The sequence below is a fragment of the Leptodactylus fuscus genome, chromosome 10, assembly GCF_031893055.1.
Source record: "Leptodactylus fuscus isolate aLepFus1 chromosome 10, aLepFus1.hap2, whole genome shotgun sequence".
Taxonomy (NCBI): domain Eukaryota; kingdom Metazoa; phylum Chordata; class Amphibia; order Anura; family Leptodactylidae; genus Leptodactylus; species Leptodactylus fuscus.
Window position 1 is genome coordinate 56,603,842 of NC_134274.1, and position 21,426 is coordinate 56,625,267.

The 21,426-nt window shown below is 42.2% G+C and overlaps 1 protein-coding gene across 3 annotated transcripts in view; it reads right to left on the reverse strand.

Moving 5' to 3' along the window:
* Positions 1-21,426, reverse strand: part of PALD1 (phosphatase domain containing paladin 1) — a 179,635-nt gene that overhangs the window by 109,220 nt on the left and 48,989 nt on the right. Inside the window, exon 1 of one of the 3 annotated variants that reach the window (XM_075258176.1) lies at positions 16,564-16,664. The exons of the other annotated variants lie outside the window; for them this stretch is intronic. Coding sequence (XP_075114277.1) covers positions 16,564-16,568 — 5 coding nt within the window. The 5' untranslated portion in view covers positions 16,569-16,664. Of the gene's footprint in view, positions 1-16,563; positions 16,665-21,426 lie in introns of those variants that run through there. 3 annotated transcript variants of the gene reach the window in all.

Here is a 21,426-nt window from a genome sequence, read left to right on the forward strand (position 1 = left end):
CTGCTAAGTCTGCATTCGCATAGGAATGCATTGGCCAGCCTTCGGCCAATCAGCGCTGGCTCTGCCGGAGGAGGCGGAGTCTAAGGTCGGACCTGAATGGAGACTGGTGTGGAGCGATCTTAGACTCCGCCTCCTCCAGCAGAGCCAGCGCTGATTGGCCAAATTCCGTACTCTGGCCAATCAGCACTGGCTAATGCATTGTATTGGCGTGATGAAGCAGTGCTGAATGTGTGTGCTTAGCACACACATTCAGCTCTACTTCATCGGGCTAATAGAATGCATTGGCCAGCGCTGATTGGCCGAATTCCGTACTCTGGCCAATCAGCACTGGCTAATGCATTGTATTGGCGTGATGAAGCAGTGCTGAATGAGTGTGCTTAGCACACACATTCAGCTCTACTTCATCGGGCTAATAGAATGCATTGGCCAATCAGCGCTGGCCAATGCATTCTATTAGCGTGAACTGAGTTTGCACAGGGGTTCTAGTGCACCCTCGGCTCTGCTACATCAGATTGCTACATCTGATGTAGCAGTGCCGAGTGTGCATCAGATGTGTAGTTGAGCAAAACTGACTCAGCACTGCTAAGTCTGCATTCGCATAGGAATGCATTGGCCAGCCTTCGGCCAATCAGCGCTGGCTCTGCCGGAGGAGGCGGAGTCTAAGGTCGGACCTGAATGGAGACTGGTGTGGAGCTATCTTAGACTCCGCCTCCTCCAGCAGAGCCAGCGCTGATTGGTCGAGTTCCGTACTCTGGCCAATCAGCACTGGCCAATGCATTTCTATGGGGAAAAGTTAGCTTGCGAAAATCGCAAACTGACAGGGATTTCCATGAAATAAAGTGACTTTTATGCCCCCAGACATGCTTCCCCTGCTGTCCCAGTGTCATTCCAGGGTGTTGGTATCATTTCCTGGGGTGTCATAGTGGACTTGGTGACCCTCCAGACACGAATTTGGGTTTCCCCCTTAACGAGTTTATGTTCCCCATAGACTATAATGGGGTTCGAAACCCATTCGAACACTCGAACAGTGAGCGGCTGTTCGAATCGAATTTCGAACCTCGAACATTTTAGTGTTCGCTCATCTCTATTGATGAGCCTTTTTGGCGCGGGGCGAGGATGGCGTCTTCCAGTGGCTTGATTGTCGTTTGGTTTCCAGGTCGTAAGCATAGTACCAAGACTCATCTCCCGTAATAATTTTTAAAAAAAATTCTGGGTCAGTTTCGGCATGTTCTTTCATGGCACGGCATGTTTCGATCCAACGCTCTGTTGATCAGTCAAGAGCCGCGGCACAAACTTTGCAGCAACCCGTAACATGCCCAAATCCTCCGATAAAATGCGCTGAATCGAGATCCAACTCACTCTAGACAACTCTTCGAGTTCCTCAATGGTTCGTTGCCGATCTTCATGCACAAGCTCGTTGATTTTTTGGACACTTTCGTCCGTTCGGGAAGTTGACGGACGTCCAGAATGCGGTTGATCATCAATTGACATGTCACCATTTTTAAAGTGGGTGAACCACGAGTAAACTTGAGCTGATGCCTTTTTCCCCGAGCAGAAAGCAAAACTTCACAGCCGCGCGCTGCTCATACAACTTCTCCATGAAGAGAAACAACGGCTGGACAAAACAGCTCTTGCAAGGAAACTCACTGCGGGTAGACGAAACCTTCCGCATCAACGCCACTTGGCACACTGACTGAGAAGGCATAGTTGAACAAATAACTAGCTGCAGAATCGCGTACTATGAAAACTGCACGCACAGCAGCCTCATTCTGGAAACTTTTGCAGACATTTTAATGCCATGTTTTCATATATCTTAAATTGAAATTCCCTAATAAACCATTGCTATCAGGATTGCTTCCTGCAACAGCAGGTGTGTCCTCATAATGCCCGTGTATGGCTGTAAGGAATTTTCAGATGCTCCTTGTTCTCCGCAAGTCTGTCAGCAGACACATATCTGCAGTCTGCTGACAGATTTAAAGGGCAACAACAAAGATAATGAATATTTAGTACTATAAGGAAAATGTTTGTTTTTGTACCGTGTTAGCCAGTGGGTAGGAAATATAAAAACAAAAAACTTGAGTCTTCAGTAGTTGATACCTTTTTTAAACGGCTAATAATGATGACAGATTACAACGTTTCGAAGCTCTCGGTTTCTTCTTCAGGTATATCTATATTTGTATGTAACAATAACCAATAACCGTCTTCCACCCTCCCTCCTACAATTCTATTCCTATATGTCCCTCTGTACATAAATATGCAGCCTTCAGAAATTGTTTTTAGATATACCTGAAGAAGCCGAGAGCTTCGAATCTGTCATCATTATTAGCCATTTAATAAAAGATAACTACTGAAGACTCAAGTTTTTTTGTTTTTATATTTAGTACTATATGAAAGATACCAAATATTAAACAACTGATTAATATACTATACAATCGGAGTCACTAAGCAATTTTTATTGATGTAGGCTCACTAAAAAGTTTATACTGATGTATTCATAATAAGCTTGCATTTTTTCAGGAACAGAATATGGCCAAATTTGGGACTATTACTGAAAGATTTGGACTGTTCTGGTTAATTCAGGATGGTTGGCAACATATTCTATAGTTGGCTACTATGTGCTTTACAAAGGGACAATTTCTTTGAACATTTTATAGATGTAAATTTTCCTGTATTAAGATAAAGCAGAACCAAACATTGCTTCAGTGATAAGACCATGAAGTGAAGGCCGTAGAAGACAGCAGCAATAGCAATGAGAAGCCAACCCACCATTGTGAGAGTAACCTGCTATAGAAGCCTCAGGAAGTGACCTCATTACACTTTGCCATTTCCCTTTGCACATCCTGAGAAACCACATCTCATAGTTAACAAAACAGCAAGGTCGGACAGACACAAGAGAGCGGGAACTTCCATGTATACAATTTAGAATAAAATTAATGTCAAAACTATAGTCACAAAATGGATACAGCGAGCAGCTAGCAATATACTGTACTATAAGTGGCTCCTTATTGTTAACAGTACAATCTACAATAGAGTCAGCAATAAGAGACAGCGATGTGTGATGAGACATCTGTCTGATGCATAGATCTTTCTCTTCCATGTTGTAGTAAATCTTTTATCATTGACTCATCTCAAGCACTGGATGAATGTGAAGCCAGAAACTGAACATGCTTAAGAGCAGGTCCACATGATTGGCCACAGTGGTCTTGTTGGCGGCAAATCTCCTCCGATGTACAGTGACAGCAAAGTGGATGAGATTTTAACAAATTTCATTCATGCAAATGTGCAAAACCCCAGAAGCGCAAAATGACCTGTGGTTTAGGTCTTCAAACCACATGTGACATTTGGGGAGTGTCAGCAATTTTTCACAAAGCAACACAAAGATACAGTAACCTTAAAATATGCCAGAAAACAATAGCACACATTTTAGAGCTGCAACACTGATCATAATAAGATTCTGCATTGCAACTCTAATATTAAAATGTGCATATGGTAAGTTGATAAGTATACTAATAACAGGGTCTTTATAAAGACTAATAAATGTTATAGGCTTTCACTCTGCTAAATGCAGATGTCCACGCGCACACATACAGTCCCTCTGACCAGTCCACCTTCCATTTGTATCCTTCAATATGTCCTTAAGACTCAAACACAATGGAAAAACAAGTTGCAGCATTGGCACTACTAGGTGCGAAGAGCGTAACGGCTTATTCATATGATTAGGGTTTGAAAAAGTACTTTTTTTCTTTTTTTATGGCCTAGTGTATACCGGAGGACAACCAGTTTTCACGGATTACTCAAATTTTATCTATTGAGTGATCTGTGAAAACAGACCAGGTAATGGAATTAAAACGGATTCTAGGTTTAGAATACTAATTCTAAATGCTAATTCTAAATACTAATGTTATAGTCAGGGGCACAGTGAATGCATTTTTTTCTAGTCGGGTGCAAAATGTATGTATTTTTTTGACTCTGGTACTATATTTCTTTTAAGAGCTTGGTTCTTGTATAGGTATGATACTAATTTAGCTGTTTTTCTTATGACGGTTGAGGGGCATCAAAAGCAGATTCCAAACAGGGCACCACCCTTCTTATGGCAAGCCTTGGCTGAATCACCATTTTTGTATTTTATAGTGGTCTCCTGATTCTATTCCAACAGAAAATGTCTGGCATGTTAAATATTAGCACCAAATCTTTTTATTCTCCCTGGAGATAAGTTGCCATGGAGGTTTCTACCAGCAGCTAAAATGGGGTGCGGGCATTCATTGCAGCTAAACCTGGGGGTGAAGGGACCATGGTGTAAACTGACCTCTCTCCAAAAGTGAGCAGAAAAAGCGATAGTGGTAGTCTGAAGTTGCAAAGATTCACGTGAACGTTTGCTGCTGTGGGACTAATTCTCCAATGCTGTCTGAAAAGGCCATTGCCTGCATTACGTGAAACCACTGTGATGGTGCTGTGTAGATATGTGTAACCGAAAACAACCTCATGTAAAAGAGCCTGTAAAAATGTCAACTATGTGTTAGTATGGTTTTTTCCACCTAACCTCTGGAAGCATTGCTATAGTGAGAATCCAGCAAATAGAAATAAGGAAGACTGACAGCAGAAAAAGACCACATCTTCCATTTAGCCAACCCCTATATTATATACATTTTTATCTTTGGATAGACGTGTTTATCCCACACACGCTTAAAGGGGGCAGTCTGCAGTGCTCAAACAGCACTGGGGGCGTCCCCAATGCTGCGAGAAAACTCTCCAGCACCACCTCCATCATCTTCTGCAACAAGGTCATCACCGTGTCTTCTTCCAGTGGCCACAGCCACAAGAAAAATGGCTGCTTCCATTGCAAGTATTGCAAGCGGCCATTTTCTCGTGGCCAGCGGGCATGCACAGTCGACTTGCCCTAGGCCTAGAAGTCAGAAGACACCACCGGAAGAAGACGTGGTGAAGACCTCGTTGCAGAAGAAGATGGAGGCGGCGCTGGAGACTTCTCTGGCATAATTGGGGATGCCCCCAGTGCTGTTTGAATGCTGAGGCCTTCCTCCAGTGCTGCAAGAGATCTAATTTGCATACCGAGAAAAAAAACGGGATTGCATGGGGAATGGCGGCATGGAGAAGACAAGGAAAGGTAGGAGATGAATAGCCTTTCTTAAGGCTATTCCTACATGTTAGGGAGGAAAAAAATGTTTTTAAAAGATAGGATCCCTTTAAATTCATTTACTATGGCTTTCTACCCATATCTGGAAGTTTGTTTCAACTCTACTTCTTCAATGAAAAATTTTATGATATTGTTCCTCCCTAACTAATATCAGATTGTGCCCTTGTTTTATTCTTTTAATTAAAAACACACTTTCTTCCTGAACTTTATGCTGTTAACATATTTTAAGGTTTTAATTGGTCATGTCCACCCCCTCTCTTCTGAAGACTGCCACCATTACAGTTGTATGGGCGCCAAGCCATGTGCCTCTCTTCTACGGTCTACAGGTTAGCTAAAACAAGGGAGTGGGTAACACATTGCTGCATGATGCCCACAGACCCCTTAGAAACCAGTTGTAATGAATCACTATATGCAAAGCTACTTAATTTTCTCTTTTGCATGGACAGCAGACACACACAGAGACAACAGTCCAGAGGGAATACCTTAAACTGCACAGTCTCCCTTACTTAGAAAGAAGTTTCAGTAGTGCTTCGGAAAGAAGAAATGCAAACTGCTGAAATCTGTGGATGTGGAATCTTGCAGTATATTTCCATATTTATTATAAACATGAAAGAGTCAGACGGACGTTTTGTATCTGTGTTAACCATAACGTGTAGCAGGTAAACTGCTTTTTCACCCATTTGCACAGAATATAGTTATAGAATGGTTTTAGTAGGGCCCAATTTATAACCAAGGTTAAGCCACAATCGGTGCTGTAGGGGGGAAAGAAGGAGCATTGTATTGCTCTGTTGAGTTATTGGGGGGGGGGGGGGGGGAAGGAGCCCATAGCTGTTCTTGCACATAGGCCCTCAGCTGTCTGTGTCCAAAAACCACAAGGTGGATCCTTATCACTTATCATTCTAGTCTTGCTCATTATAGACTTAGGAGTCCAATGGGTGGTCCTACTCAGTGATTGACAGTGTGCACACAGAGATAGCCTTCAATCACTGGAGTATTACGGTATATTAACTTATTCCAATTCTCAATACTATATCAATCTGTTCAATAATATGTTGCCGGCAGATAAAACAGCATATATAGCGTAGCAGGCTACTTTTAATAGGGATCTGCTAGGAGCGAATTTTTTTTGTATAATTGTACAATAGACTTCTGCCTCTAATATCCACAAAGCCATCATTTAGATCGCTACAGTGTGAAGTCACATCACATAGGCTAGTGCTATCTGTTCTTGCCATCTTCCTGTTTATCCGCTGGGTGTAGAAATGTCTGCATAGTTCATGAAGCTACAAGCCTAGCCAAGAGATACATCCTTTGCTGCCGGAAATTTACGCAATCTGTCACCCTTTCCAACAAGAATTTTTCTTGTGTTATAGGCCTATCATAATTGAAGTGAACCTGCTGGCCACAATGACTACATGACAGGTAAAAGACGACAGGTCTTTACAGATCACTGACTAAACCTGACATTTCACAAACTGCATCAAAATCAGTATGCTGCAACCTAAGATATTAGCACATGCTCCTTTATCATAAAAAAATATCTTACTGCAATCTTCTGTATCAAGTGACCAATCATTTACTACATCCATCAGACGTTAGTCACCATTGCCTCACATGTAGCTTTTGATGACGTTCCATGGACAATGCAAGGGTTAAAGGGTTTATCCAAGAGTCCTTAAGATTTCAGACCAACAAGAGTCTAAATCTCAATGATAACAATAGTGCAGACTGCTACAACCAAATCTAGAGAATAGAGTGTCAGAGCTAACACCACCCCCTAACCTAACCCCAGAAAATAATATTCTGGCAACTCTATAAAACCTCTCTTTATCCCAAATGAGCTGATACTTTAACACTCTATGCCCCTTTGTTACTTACTTACAAAGCACAACTCCATACTTTACATAGTGGCTGTATCTGGTTTCATTCACATCAATAAAGTAGATTAATAAGGGTGTCAAGAGTCACAAATCATTTTTATAAATCTTAGAATATGATGCTATTTTGCTGTTATGGACTTTTGTTATTTGACTTTTGTATATGAAATATCAGACCATCCATCTATCTTAGCCCTGGTTCACATCTGCGTTTGGTATTCTATTCAGGGAATCTGCATGGGGACCTACCGAACAGAATACCAAACTCAGATGTGAACCAGGCCTTACATGATGAGATGTATTTCCTCAATACAAAATGGTTTCTTTAAACATAAGCTGAAACAAAAAGGATTGGTGACAATGTATCATAACTAGTGCAAAGTGGAGTAGTTGTCCATGGAGCTAGTGAAAAGTGAAAACAGCAATCTGATTGGTTGCATAGGCCAGTCTTTTGCACCTGCTATGTCCACCATATGACAATCCCTTTAACAACATTAAAACACCTAAGCAAACTATTTCAATGTTGATTTCAATTTTCTGGACACTTTGTGTTCTTGGTTTTTTAAGTTGGAGCTTATTGTTACAAGCCCCTGAGTCATCAACCAGAAAACAACAGACAGTGGCTTTCACATTTCCTCACATAAAATAATACGCGCAGAGAAGTTATTTTATATCAGTTCTGGGCCCAGGCATTTAACATTTCATATGAGCGATGGTAAACAGGAAAAATACAGCCTGTCTAGGCGTTACAAGAGACTTAATCTGTGAATTGACAAATATTAAACCTCTAGGTATCTGCCACAATAAAAGGGCAAGTTCAGACACAGCAGAATTTTACTACCATATATTTCTCTGTTGATTTGCTGAGAAAAACCTCCACAACATAGTTTATTAAACTACGTGTGGATGAGGTTTTGAACAAACCTCACTAACATATATTGCATCTTTTTAATGTATTAACTTTGCAACATCTGAATACAAAACAAAAAATGCATACAGCTCTGACCACTATGGGATGACATTTCTATATATCCAGTGAAAGAACTAAACGAGCAAATTGGCTGCACGGAGAAGCCCCCGGACTGGGGTGGATAATGATCAAAAACAAAAATTATTCCAGCATGCCTTAATATGAATAAAATGTAACTTTTGCTTCAAAAAATTAAAAACATAGTACAAACATGGATCCAGGCACGTACAAAAACAAATAAGCTTACGCATTTCGGGAACTGAGATGAAGTCCCTTAGGGCTAGTTCACACGTGAGTATGAGGGGAGGTTTTTGACAGCGGATTTCGCGTCCAAAACCTCCCCTTATAATGGTGGTCTATGGAGACCGCCGGGCTTCTGTTCTCCGTTAGCGGCGAGCTGCTGCTAGCGGAGAAAAGAAAGGACATGTCCTTTCTTCAGGCGGAAGCCGCGCTGTCTCAGTCGCGCGGCTTCCGCCCCCCGCAGCTCCCTCCTATGTCGGCTCATTCATTTGAGCCGACAGCAGAGGGTTAAGCCGCGACAGCGATGGTCGCGGCGGGCGGGTTTTGACAAGAGAGAGACGCGGCTCGCCGCGTCTCTCTTTGTGTCAAAACCCGCGCGGGCAGTTCACGTGTGAACTAGCCCTTATTATGTTGCAACAAACTATTAATAGGCTGTAAAATTCCAAAGACAAGAAGACACTTTTAGACCAAGGCTTCAGGTATAGGGGCCCTCAGAGTAACCTGCATGTGAGCGTGATGAAAATTCTGCACCAAGTTAGTCTTAAAACCACATTGACATGATGAAGTTTGACCCGTGAAACTCTGTCCACGTATTGGCTGGACATGTTCTGACCAGCCTGAACATCAAGCCGGGAGAGAGACTCCTAGCAACACAGTTAGGATCAGGAGTTCAAGATCTTGGTGCATAGGCCAACAAGACTAGCAATGCTCTTTTCAGTAAAGGCAGATGATGTGACCAGTTATGAATTTTTGTTTCCATTCAATAAGACTCACAAGACCAGCTGGTGTGTTTGCTGGATTTTCAGGCTTGACCTTCATGCCGGGAGCAGGACTCCTAGCATAATAGTTATATATAATGCTAGGAGTCCCTGCCACCTAGCAACATATTGTTCTGTACTATAATCATTACAGGACAGCACGTCACTGGGAGGCAGGAACTCCTACAGCATAGATAACTATAATGCAGGAGTCCCTCTCCCAACAGGTCAGTAAATCTGGCCAACAAATTAACCAAGTTTCACATGTGAATGCGGGGTAAAGCCTTATTCAGATCTCAGGGATTTGCATCAGTGCCTGTAAGCCAAATCCAGGAGTGGGATAAAAAGGTTTAAAGAGAACTTTCATCACTTGGGGCACATGCGGCTTTCACAATCTGTGTCCCTGGCCATTGGTGCCAGTACCGTAGCTCTTCACTGTCAGAAGGGCGTTCCTGACAGTCAGTAAGGTACATCCTTCTCCACAGCAGCTCCTATAGCGCTGTACAGTGTGAGTGGGGAGAAACGCCCCCTCCCCTCCTGATAGTACTCGTCTAACTCCTTGCATTTAGGTTTTTTTTGTTTGTTTGTTTTTTTAAATAAAACACACACACACCACATGAATTAATCTATAAGGAGCTACTCAAAAGATGACGGGAGCAAGTTCCTTTTTTCCACCAAGGTTATGTTATTTGCATATTCCTTACCCCTCTGTTTGCAATGACATCAAAATTCCCTATCAGTATGTCTATGGAGTGAGGGAGGAAACCGGTGTACCTGGAGGAAGACTCACAAATTTCTCGAAGATGTTGTACTTGGAATCTATGAATCTGGATTCAATTCTGAAAGTAATGAGTTACCATGCTTCTAGATAACATGAGTAATTAAAAACCACCAAAATTAAAAAAAAACAAACAAAAAAAAAAAAATGCGATTTACACTAGGTTCACACCTTCATTCTGGTTTCCATTTTTTGCGTCCGCTTGAGGATCCTGATAAACGGAAACTCAGTCCGCTTAAAAAGCGGTTACCTATGAAAACCATAGACTTAATGGTGTCCGCCAGGTTTCTGCCCAAAAAAATCCTGGACTTTTCTCTCTGCATTTTTCAAGCGGAATGGGGGAGGGAATCCTCAAACTGAACTCGATCACAGAGGTGAACCCTGCCTTAAACTAGATCTTTACAATGGTGACACATTCCTTTTAGGAAACCCCTGCTCCACTTTTTACAGTTTAGTTATAAAAATTTTCCACCACTTTTTTCATTAAGAAGTGAGGTGGAAATCTTCTACTTTACATTTATCATCTTACTAATAATTTTAGTTCTGCTACACCAGAGGACAGACTAGCAAACCGCTCAGACATTCACGAATATTAATGTTTCTTGCATTGTTTCTTTTAGCCATCTCATCTTTTATTCTGTCATGGAAGCAAAAACACATAGGAACAACTGGAAAGCCTGGTAACTCAACAGTTAAAAGAGCCCTGCATTATGTCACTTCTAAGGTTTGTCTGCAAAATAGCTTTCATCGTGATCATTGAATAATCCGCCACCAAACAAGTTTAAGCCAAACAATGATCATGTTTGTAATATTTAATAAGCAGACTTTCTTTGTAGATTGAAACTTTGTCAGGAGACATCTGAAACAGAAGAAACAGCCCCAGGCAGCTGAGTGCACTGCAGAGAACAATGCGGGTCAGACACAAACTTGCTGAAAAGTAATGAACTGATCCAAGAACCTGACAGCATAAAACACAACCAAACTATAGAAAACATTATAATCCCATAAAAATCAAACGTGAGAAATAACAAACCTCACAAACCACAAGAAGATCAGAAACCATAAAGGAAGCATGTGATGCATAACACTATGAAGACTTAATAAGCAATTACAACATAATGTGAGGTTGTTGGTAACATGCAGTTTCCACAATCTGATGCACAACATGTTGTGGTTTTTTCCGCAATTGTAATTTGACCATTCTGATTTTTTTTTTTTAATAAATTGAAACTGCCCAAAGCTCCACACAGAAGGTATTTGTAGAGAAACATATACATTTCCCGTGACAGCTGCAGTCCACAAGATCACACGCAGCTCAATGTATGACTACTTTGGACTGCAGCTGTAGCCAAATAGCTAAAATGGGGTTGGCCAATATATATGTACAAAACAGTTCAACAGGGTGTACAACTTAAAAAGCATATAGTCACCTCACCAATCCTTTGCCATTTCTGATGTCGCCCTGTCCTTTTCCAGCCTCTACTTTCTGCTTCAGCAATGAAGTAGGCAGAATTGGAAAGCAGTGGTGAGGCGAGTATATAAATAAATTTTTGTTTTTGGTTGCATTTTTGCACACCATACTGAGGTTTGATTCACATCTGCAGTCTGCTTGGGGACCCCCCTGAACAGAAACCTAATCCGCATAAAAAAGTGGTTACCTTAGGAAACCGGCGGACCCCATAGACTTAATGGGGTTCGTGTGGTTTCCACATGAAAAATGCGGAGAGAAAAGTGCTGCTTGCATTTTTCACGTGGAGTGCGAGATGGAATCCCCGAACGCAGATGTGAACCGAGCCCGGGCCATTTTAAACATTGCTCTTCTTCACTAGACAACCTCCTTAAAATCTATCAGTTCTACAAAAAGTGCTGATGTAGACAGGCCAAAGGCAATGGCACCAAAGACTAAACCATTGCCACTACATAAAGTAAAGCGAGCATCATAAGATATATTGCAACCTATGTCGAGACAAAAGCATGTATGCAAGTTTCTTTTCATGCAGAAAGTGGAGGAGACTGCTCCTACACACTTAGCAATGGTTTATCTTCTGGGGGAGTAGTAAATAATATACTTGTTGAAATCTGACATAAGATCTACTCCCCCATACACACCCAATGCATGGGCAGGTTTCTATGACTTAGCAGTGGGTTCACGTTATGATTTTCTGCACAGTATGACTAACCTTAACTGTATATAACAAACATTTCTACATACTAATGCATCTCAAATTAGAATATCATCAAAAAGTTATGGACTGTTGCACAGTGGGCAAAGGCGTTTTCAGATGAAAGTAAATTTTGCATTTCATTTTGAAGGTCCCAGAATCTGGAGGAAGAGTGGAGAGGCCGCTGTACACAATCCAAGCTGCATGAGGCCTAGTGTGACGTTTCCACAATCAGTGATGGTTTGGGGAGCCATGTCATCTGCTGGTGTAGGCCCACTGTGTTTTATCAAGACCAAAGTCTGTGCAGCCTTCTACCAGGAAATTCTAGAGCACTTCAGGCTTCCCTCTGCCCACAAGCTTTTTGGAGATGGAATTTTCATTTTCCAACAGGACCTGGCCCCAGTCCACACTGCCAAAAGTACCATGACTTGGTTTAATAACCAGAGTATCACTGTGCTTGATTGTCCAGCAAACTCGCCTGACCTTAACCCCATTGAGAATCTATGGGGTATTGTCAGGAGGAAGATGAGAGACCCCAGACCCAACAATGCAGACGAGCTGAAGGCTGCTATCATACAACCTGGGCTTCCATAACACCTCTGCAGTGCTACAGGCTGATCCCTCCATGCCGCATTGCCGCATTGATGCCGTCATTCATGCAGAAGGAGCCCTCACCAAATTTTGAGGGCATTTATTAGACAGACTTTTCATTTGGCCAACATTTGTGTTGAATCATTTTTTTTACAGTTGGTCTTATATAATATTCTGAGAATGATTTTAGGGTTTTCCTTGGCTGTAAGCCATAATCATCAACAGAAAAAAAATCACTTGAAAAAGTTCAGTCTGATTGTAATGAATCAATATATGGAGTTCACTTTTTCATTTGAATAAAAAAAAAAAACTTTGATATTCCAATCAACTATCATTATTGTTTATTTATATAGCACCATTAATTCCATGGTGCTTTACATTTGGGGGGTTACATACAGTACACAAAAAATACACACAGATATAAAACAGTGACCGCCTGGCACAGTGGGGTAGAGGGCTCTGCCCACAGGGTAGAGACAGAAGGAGAGGGGAAGACAGTTTAGATGGTGGTGTGGTGCTAGTGTTATTGGAGGTTGTAGGCCTTCCCGAATAGGTGAGTCTTCAGGGCCTTCTTGAAGCCTGTGATTGTGGGGGTCAGTCTTATGTGTCTGGGTAATGAGTTCCACAGTATGGGGGATGCACGGGAGAAATCTTGGAGACTGTTGTGTGAGGAGCGGATGAGAGCAGAGCGGAGTAGGAGGTCTTTGAGAATCTGAGGTTACATGTGGGCAGGTAGTGGGAGATTAGGTTGCAGATATATGGAGGGGACAGGTTGTGGATAGCTTTGTATGTTATGTCAGTAGCTTGAACTCAATTTGCTGGGCTATTTAGCCAGTGGAGGGACTGGCAGAGGGGAGCAGCAGATGAAGATCAGGGGAGAGGTGAATTAACCGAGCAGCACAGTTTAAGGTGGACTGGAGGGGGGCGAGGGGGTTTGCTGGGAGTTCATGGAGAAGGGTGTTGCAGTAATGTAGGTGGGAGATTATGAGGGCCTGGACGAGCGTCTTAGTCGTTTCAGGGGTGAGGAAGGAGCGGATTCGGCGGATGTTCTTCAGTTGGAGGGAGTGTTGAGGGTTTGAATGTGTGACTTGAAGGATAGGTCGGGGTCCAGTGTTACTCCAAGGCATCGGGCCTGTGGGACAGGAGTAAGTGTGGTTCCGTTGACTTTGATAGATGGGTCGTGTGGAGGGGCCATAAGAGGTGGGGCAAAGATGATGAACTCCGTTTTCTCCATATTGAGTTTGAGAAAGCGGGAGGAGAGGAAGGAGGCTACAGCCGTTAAACAATCTGGAACTCTGGCCAGAAGAGAGGTAATGTCTGGTCCAGAGATGTATATTTGGGCGTCATCAGCATAGCAATGGTACTGGAAACCATGAGATTCTATAAATTAGCCCAGGCCAAGGGTGTAGATGGAGAACAGGAGGGGTCCTAGGACGGAGCCTTGGGGACACCTACAGAGAGAAGGCGTGGTGAGGAGGTGGTGTGTGAGTGGGAGACGCTGAATGTGCAGTCGGTGAGGTATGAGGAGATCCAGGAATGGGCCAGGTCAGATACCAAGGGAGGAGAGAATTTGGAACAGGAAGGAGTGGTCAACTGTGTCAAAGGCAGAGGAGAGGTCAAGGAGGAGGAGGACAGAGTAATGGCACTTGGCTTTGGCGGTTAGCAGGTCATTAGTGACTTTTGTTAGGGCAGTTTCAGTGGAGTGACGAGGTCTGAAGCCTGACTGTAGTCTGTCAAAGAGCAGGTTGGATGAGAGTTCTGAGTGGACGTGTTGCTCAAAGCAGTTTTGAGGTGTATGGGAGCAGTGAGATCGGACGATAGTTGGCTGGAGAGGATGGGTCGAGGGATGATTTCTTAAGTATGGGGTGTGACTGTGGCGTGTTAGAAGACAGAGGGGAAGGATCCATTGGCTAGGGATAGGTTGAAGAGATGGGTTAGGGTTGGAGTAATGACTTCAGTGAGTTTGGGGATGAGATGTGACTGGATCGGGTCAAGTGCGCAGAAGGTGAGGTGGGATTTAGAGATTAGGGAGGAGAGTTTTTCGTCAGTGATGGTGGAGAAACAGGTCAGGGATGAGGAGCAGCGAGTAGTTGGGTCGAGGGGTTGTCGGAGGAGTAGGGTGAGACTGTCTCTGATGGTGTCGATTTTAGTTTTGAAGTAAGAGGCAAAGTAGTCAGCTGAGATAAGTGACGTCGGAAGAGGCACAGGAGGACGGAGGAGGTAGTTGAAGGTGGTGAATAGCTTTTTGGGATTGAAAGAGAGTGCAGATATGAGTGTGGTGAAGTAGATCTGCTTTGCGGAGGTGAGTGCGTTCTTAAATGTGAGGACTGCCTCTTTGTAACTGAGGAAGTCCTCCTGGGAGTGGCTTTTCTTCCAGAGGCGCTCTGCAACCTGCACGGCACGTCTCAGTTTTTTAGTTAGGTCAGTGTACCAGGGTTGCCTATTGATAGGTCGGGCTCTAGTGGTTGTGAAGGGGGCCACAGAGTCAACTGCTGAGGTATATTGACAGCCACCATGATCTAATAGGTCGATATTGTGCTGTATGAAGATTAATTTTAGATACTCAATACAGTGATGAATGTCCACATTGTCCTGCTTTAGTCAAGGTCATAAAATAATTATTTGCATACATAAAGAAAAAAAAAAAATCATGAAGTCCAATAGCAGATAAACCAGTCTGCACCATTTACTGGTAGTCACTGTCTTGTGTGACATTTTAAACAAGTTGCAAAACAGAAAAAAGTTTGGTGGGATTTTCCTACAGCCATCAGTGATATACCATAAAAATGTACACATACCTGTAACAGCTGTCAGCTGAATGGATCCCAGTAGTCCATATAACCAGGCAAACTTGATTCAGCCAAGCAAACAAGTCATTGCAGAGTAAGCCTCGGGCAGACATCTCTAGTGGTAGCTAATTTCTCATAGGATCAAAGGCACAGGCATGATAAAATGCAACATGGCTGATCCTTTCGTCTTCCAATATAATCTGTCTGAGAATAGTTGGGAGGTAAAGCCTCTGCGAACTTTCTGTGAAAAGCACTGCGGGAAGACATGTGATGCGATGCCACCATAGTTATTCCCGCAATGCTTTTTTTCTGCAGCCCACTAGAGGGGCCCTAGAAGGGCTTTATGGGCAAACATTCTATCCTTAGGATAGGTCATCAATATCAGATCCTTAAAGTCCAGAAGGATCAACTACAGATCAACTGTTCTCAGAAGGTACTATAGAAAGCTGGAAGCACATAGCCACTACATGGAGAATGGAGCTGTACTCCATTACTATAGCTCAGCTCCTAGTGAATTCTGCAGAGCTGCTACATAGAGAACAGAGATATAGGCTTCCATCTGTGTTCTCGGTATAGCAGTTGCTAAGAACATCTGATCAGTGGGTATCCTGGGTGCTAGAATACGCCATTAAGGCTGGGATTACATTGCATGACATACCAATAGTTGACAGTGGAAAAAAAAAAAAAAAAAGTTGCCTTTTTACGCCAAATCTGATTAGTACACAAGGGAAAGTAACCAGTATATGGAGTGAACAATACCTAAACGGCAGTCCAAATTCACCTCAAGCCTCAATAAGATTTTGGAGATTATTTAATGGAGGTCCTTCCTCCCAAGCGTGGTCAGGCTGTGTAATCAACATCAGGCTAAACGGAGATCACTCTGCACAGAGAACTAAATGATCCTGAAGTCTTTATTTTCTTTCTAGTTGCTATGACTCCTAGTATCTTTTCTATCTGCTGTGAGCTTGTATGTGTTCTTTCTTGTAATATATTACTGCATTATCCATGCTGCTGTAACACACTGAATTTCCCCATGGTGAGACTTAAAGGATTATCTTATCTCATCTTAATAGTGTAAACCTAAGCAAGAATTCTCAAATACAACAGTTGGAAATATACTTTACTGTAATTATTTCAATTGTATCATTCATCTAAACCTGAATATGCTGCAGTTATAGCTTCTAAAGTGTGAATAACACTGGCGCTTCATGAAGCGCATATGTGATATTCTTTACCAGCGACATACCTCATATTATCCAGGTCTAAGATAGATTATGCTCTTTGGAATCATCTTCAGAGACTGAAGGGAAGTATAGCACGAGGCTGCAGTGCATGACACTGTCAGACACGGTCTGACAAAGGAACTGCCTATTTTGAAAGTGAACGCTGCAATTTATTTCTATTCATAGAATGCCACCGCTGTCTGATTAGAAAGTTGAGAAACAACACAGGGCTTCTTTTTCCAGGACTATGTTTACCCAAGACCTTGCAGATCCACTGTTACAAATGGCCCATAAAACCAGTCTCTTTTTTTCTTTTCCAGTAAAGTACTTCTGAGCTCATAGGGCTACATCTCTCAAGGGCACAGCATGAAATAAATGCTTCAAGTCAAATAGAACTCCCCATTTTTTATATGTTTTACATGCATATAACCAGGCAGGCTACAGCAGTTGTGGTCATACAGGGCACATTAGCCATTCCTACACAGTTATTAGATTACATTATGTATGAAGCTGTTATTTGATGACTCCATGTTAGTATAACTGCTACTTAGGCACTGTACATTATATTAAGGATCTGTTCACATCTGCATTGGTTAATCAGTTCTTCTGTTTTTTTGTAGGACCAGAAGAACAGATTAGCAATGGATTTGTCAACTCTGTGTAGGATAAACTCTGATGTAAATGTGAACGTAGTTTAATTTGGTAATGTATGTTGTAGATACTACTATATAACATTATTTAGGAACCTGGAAGGAATATTTGGCCCTCATCATAATAACCTAATGGCTGTAACGTTTTCAATATGTAAAAACTGCCGGTGGTGGAGAAACTTGCAGCACAGCAAAAGGCCTCATTCACAAAGGGAATCAGAATACTTCACATCCACATGCCTACAAATTACTTTATTGTGGCCATTACGAAGGTAGTCTCTCTAGACATATTGCTTTCTATCTCCAACATACAGCACAGATGGAGCATGGTAGAGAGTGGCTGCAACACCGTACAGAGTAGGGCATCAGAAAGCGGCCTTTTTTAGATGCCCTACCACTGAAATAACTGCAAATACTTTGCAAGGCTAAGGACCCATATTGCGGAAACGCAGCTTCTTTTGTTGCAGGTTTTGTTGCGTTTTTTTGAGCCAAACCTAAGGAAGGCTATAAAAGGAGTGGGAAATATATAGGAAACTTCTTATACTTCTCCCTTCTGTTCGATCCACTGCTAGCTTCGGCTCAAAAAACCACAGCAAAAAAAAAAAACAAAAAAACCCCCCTGCATTTCCGCAATGTGGGGCCTCAGCCTAAGTCATACAGTGTAGATTTCAGTATAAATTCTAAGTGCATTAACGCAAAAAAACAAACCTTAAAACCACAAAAATTCAGCAAAGATCTAGATTTCATCCTAGCTTTGAAAGATCTGAACCAAAGGATGTAACTGGACAAATAAAATGGAAAAGAACAGTTAGATCATTTCTCCTAATATATTAGTATTTTCATACTTTCCAGGGCCAATAAATAGTATATCCAAGTATGTCTTGAGCCTCATCTCATGAATATCAGATAAGCGCTCTGTTACTCTGGAAGGAGAGCAAAAAAAAAAACCTGTGCAGGACAGTACATCACCTAAACCACTTCCTAGCCAAAATTGTCTATGAAAGATGAAATGTACAGACATTAATGAAAAGAACCACCCTGAAAATATTTCTGGAATGTGCCGTTTTAGATACTACCGGCTCTGCCGATGGTAAAGCATACCTAGTTCACAGCTTAAGAATCATTACATTTATTTCATATTGGGTTTAGGTATGGAAACAGTTTTCTTTCCTCGAAAACCCTCAGCACTATACAACAGAGCTGACGCTTTTTAGAAGGAAATTATTAAACCGAGTATTGCAGTTTTAGGGTGCATTCACACTATGTATACTGAAGCTTATTCTGAACGTAAAACACGTTCAGAATAAGCGGCGTATAAAGCAGCTCCATTCATTTCTATGGGAGCCGGCATACGAGCGCTTCCCATAGAAATGAATGGGCTGCATCTTTCACGACGAGCACTCCCATTGAAGTGAATGGGAAGTGCCGGCATGAGCAGAGCTTGCCGTACGGCTCCCATAGAAATGAATGGAGCTGCTTTATACGCCGCTTATTCTGAACATGTTTTACGTTCAGAATAAGCTTCAGTATACGTAGTGTGAATGCACCCTTATGGTGTAAAAGTGGGACTTTTTTTTTTTTTTTTTTAAGCATACAGCCATTTTACACCAAAAATTATGCCACTTTGTCCTTTTTCCACTATGCCCACCACAGGGATGCTTTGATTCACTATAACTTGTGCCAGAAAACTGGTGCATGTTATGGCTGAAATCCCTTTCAGCTCCTGCACTTTCTGGAGCACTAGATTCCTGAGTTACTTAATAATTCTGAAGTATCTCTGGAGGACGTGATTGAGAAACACCAGTCTGCTCGTTTCATGTCATTGTAGGGTCCTGCATGTAAACAAATATTCCCACCAAAAGTATCCATTACTTAAAGGCAGGAAATGTTTGATCAGCGTGGTGTGTTTGCTGGGATTGTCACTGAAGTGATATACTCAGCTGTTATATTATCTAGATACGCAGAGGGTCATTCTTATAATTCACAGATGTGCACAGATGTGGCAAAGGGTACCTGACGGACACAGAGCATAAAACTGAAAGAAGTTTCCCTATAAACAACATTTATCACCTACCTACAGATCACTTCGGGTCAGACTGCTGGGACCACCTTTATCACAAGAAAAGGGGTTTCAGAGACCCATGCAGTGTGCATGCCCACAACGCCATTCACTTCTTTTGGAATGGTATACCATTGTAGCCATCTCCCTCAGTTCCACAGAAGTACATGGAGTGGTGGTCATGTATTTGCATTTTGTTTCCATTAGCACAGGGGATTTAAGGACCTCCATTCTTGTGACTAATTGGTTGCAGGGCTGTGGTCCCAAGCTCCTGAGGGGGCCCACTGGGCCCCTTTCTATAAAAATGCTTATACTCACCTGTCCTGGGCTGAGCATCGGCTCTGGGGCTCTATCTGTGGTAGATGCTAAATCCTAGTGGGCTAAAGGACCTTTGATGATGTCATGACAGCGGAGCACGTAATACTGTTTGGGTGCCACTATGGAGCACCTAATACTGTGTGGGGTCCATTGTGGAGCACGTAATACTGTGTGGGCAGAGGCATAACTGGGGATGGCGGGGCCTCATGGCGAACTTTTGATATGGCCCCCCCCCCCTTACCAAAGACCCTGAATAACCTCCCTCCCCCCGCATTCCTGCACGCATTATTATGCCCCATAGTGGCCCCTGCACACAGTATTGTGCCCCATTGTGGACCACCCATGAACAATTATTATTCTTTCTTGTCTTTTCACACCCCAGAGTATAATAATCGGAGATCCAGGGAATGACACAAACAAACAAACTAAAAAAAAAAAAAACACTGTAAGACAAGCTGCAGGCCCTGAAGTCTTCACAGATATGAGTGGGATTCAGTGATGACTTAGTGGTCAAATGTAAAACTATAGTGTTCAGCATGCTGTTTACTTCTATTAAGTGAATTCTATTAAATGACACTCTGTGGTCTTCAGCTTCTTTGCAGCTCTTTCAAAAGCTCTGCAAAACAGAAAGCTGCTTGCATCACCAGCAATTTCCTGAAAATGCACCTTTTCAAGGCAGTTTATCAAAACTATACAGCAACTTCCTGGCCTTGCTTCTTCTTAAATAAACCAAGGCATGGCCCATTCACACTATATATTCTGTCCCTTCCCTATGACCTCACCGATCACTTCTTATTTCTTAAAATATGCCTGCACATTTCTTTTCAATTGCGCAATAAGGCCACATATTAGTGGTTTTGGTGTAATTGTGGTGTGGTACATTTTTATCTTCCCGGCTTTTTACACTGCCCCAAAAAGGGGTGTGACTCGGACATGCTGTTGGCAGAGAAATTGTCCTGCCAAGTTTATGATTTTAGGCTAAGGCCCCGCATTGTGGAAACCCAGCAGTTTTTGTTGAAGATTTTGCTTTGGTTTTTTGAGCCAATGTCAGGAGTGGCTGGAAAATATAAAAGGAAGCTCCTATATGTTTCCATTCTATTAAATCCACTCCTGACTTTGGGTCAAAAAAACAAAGCAAAGTCGTTAATAAAACGCTGCGTTTCCTAAGGCTAAGGCCTCACATTGTGGAAAAGCTGCTTTTTTTTGTTGCAGATTTTGCGGCGTTTTATTTGAGCCAAACCTAGGAATGGTTACAAAAAGATTGGGAATTATATAGGAAGCATTTATACTTCTACCCTGTGCTCAGTCCACTCCTGGCCTTGACTCAATAAAACCACAACAAAATCTGCAACAAAAAAAAAAGCTGCATTTCCGCAACGTGGGACCTTAGCCTAAGGGCTCATTCACACTACGTATACAGCAGCTTATTCTGAACGTAAAACACGTTCAGAATAAGCGGCGTATAAAGCAGTTCCATTCATTTCTATGGGAGCCGGCTTGCCACTTTTGCTTTTTGGCTTGAAAAGAGAGCATGACCTACATGGAGTTCCTTTCCACAATGGATTTATGACTTGCGTTTTTTTTTTTAAAGGGGCAAAAAAAAAAAAAAAAAAAAAAAAAAAGGCACAAATAAACTCCAGCCTATGAGCAGCATAGAAAAGCCTTTCAGGTTAGAAAGCATTGAAAAGAGGCAATTGTGCCTTTTAGAACAAAAAAAGGAGCAAAGTGCACGCGGCCTAAAAAAGGTGCGTCTACACTAACATGTGAACAAAATTAGGATACCTTTGGTTCTATGGACTTGACCATGAAAACCTGAACCACAAGCATGGCTTTTACAACCGCTAAATAGACTCTAAAAT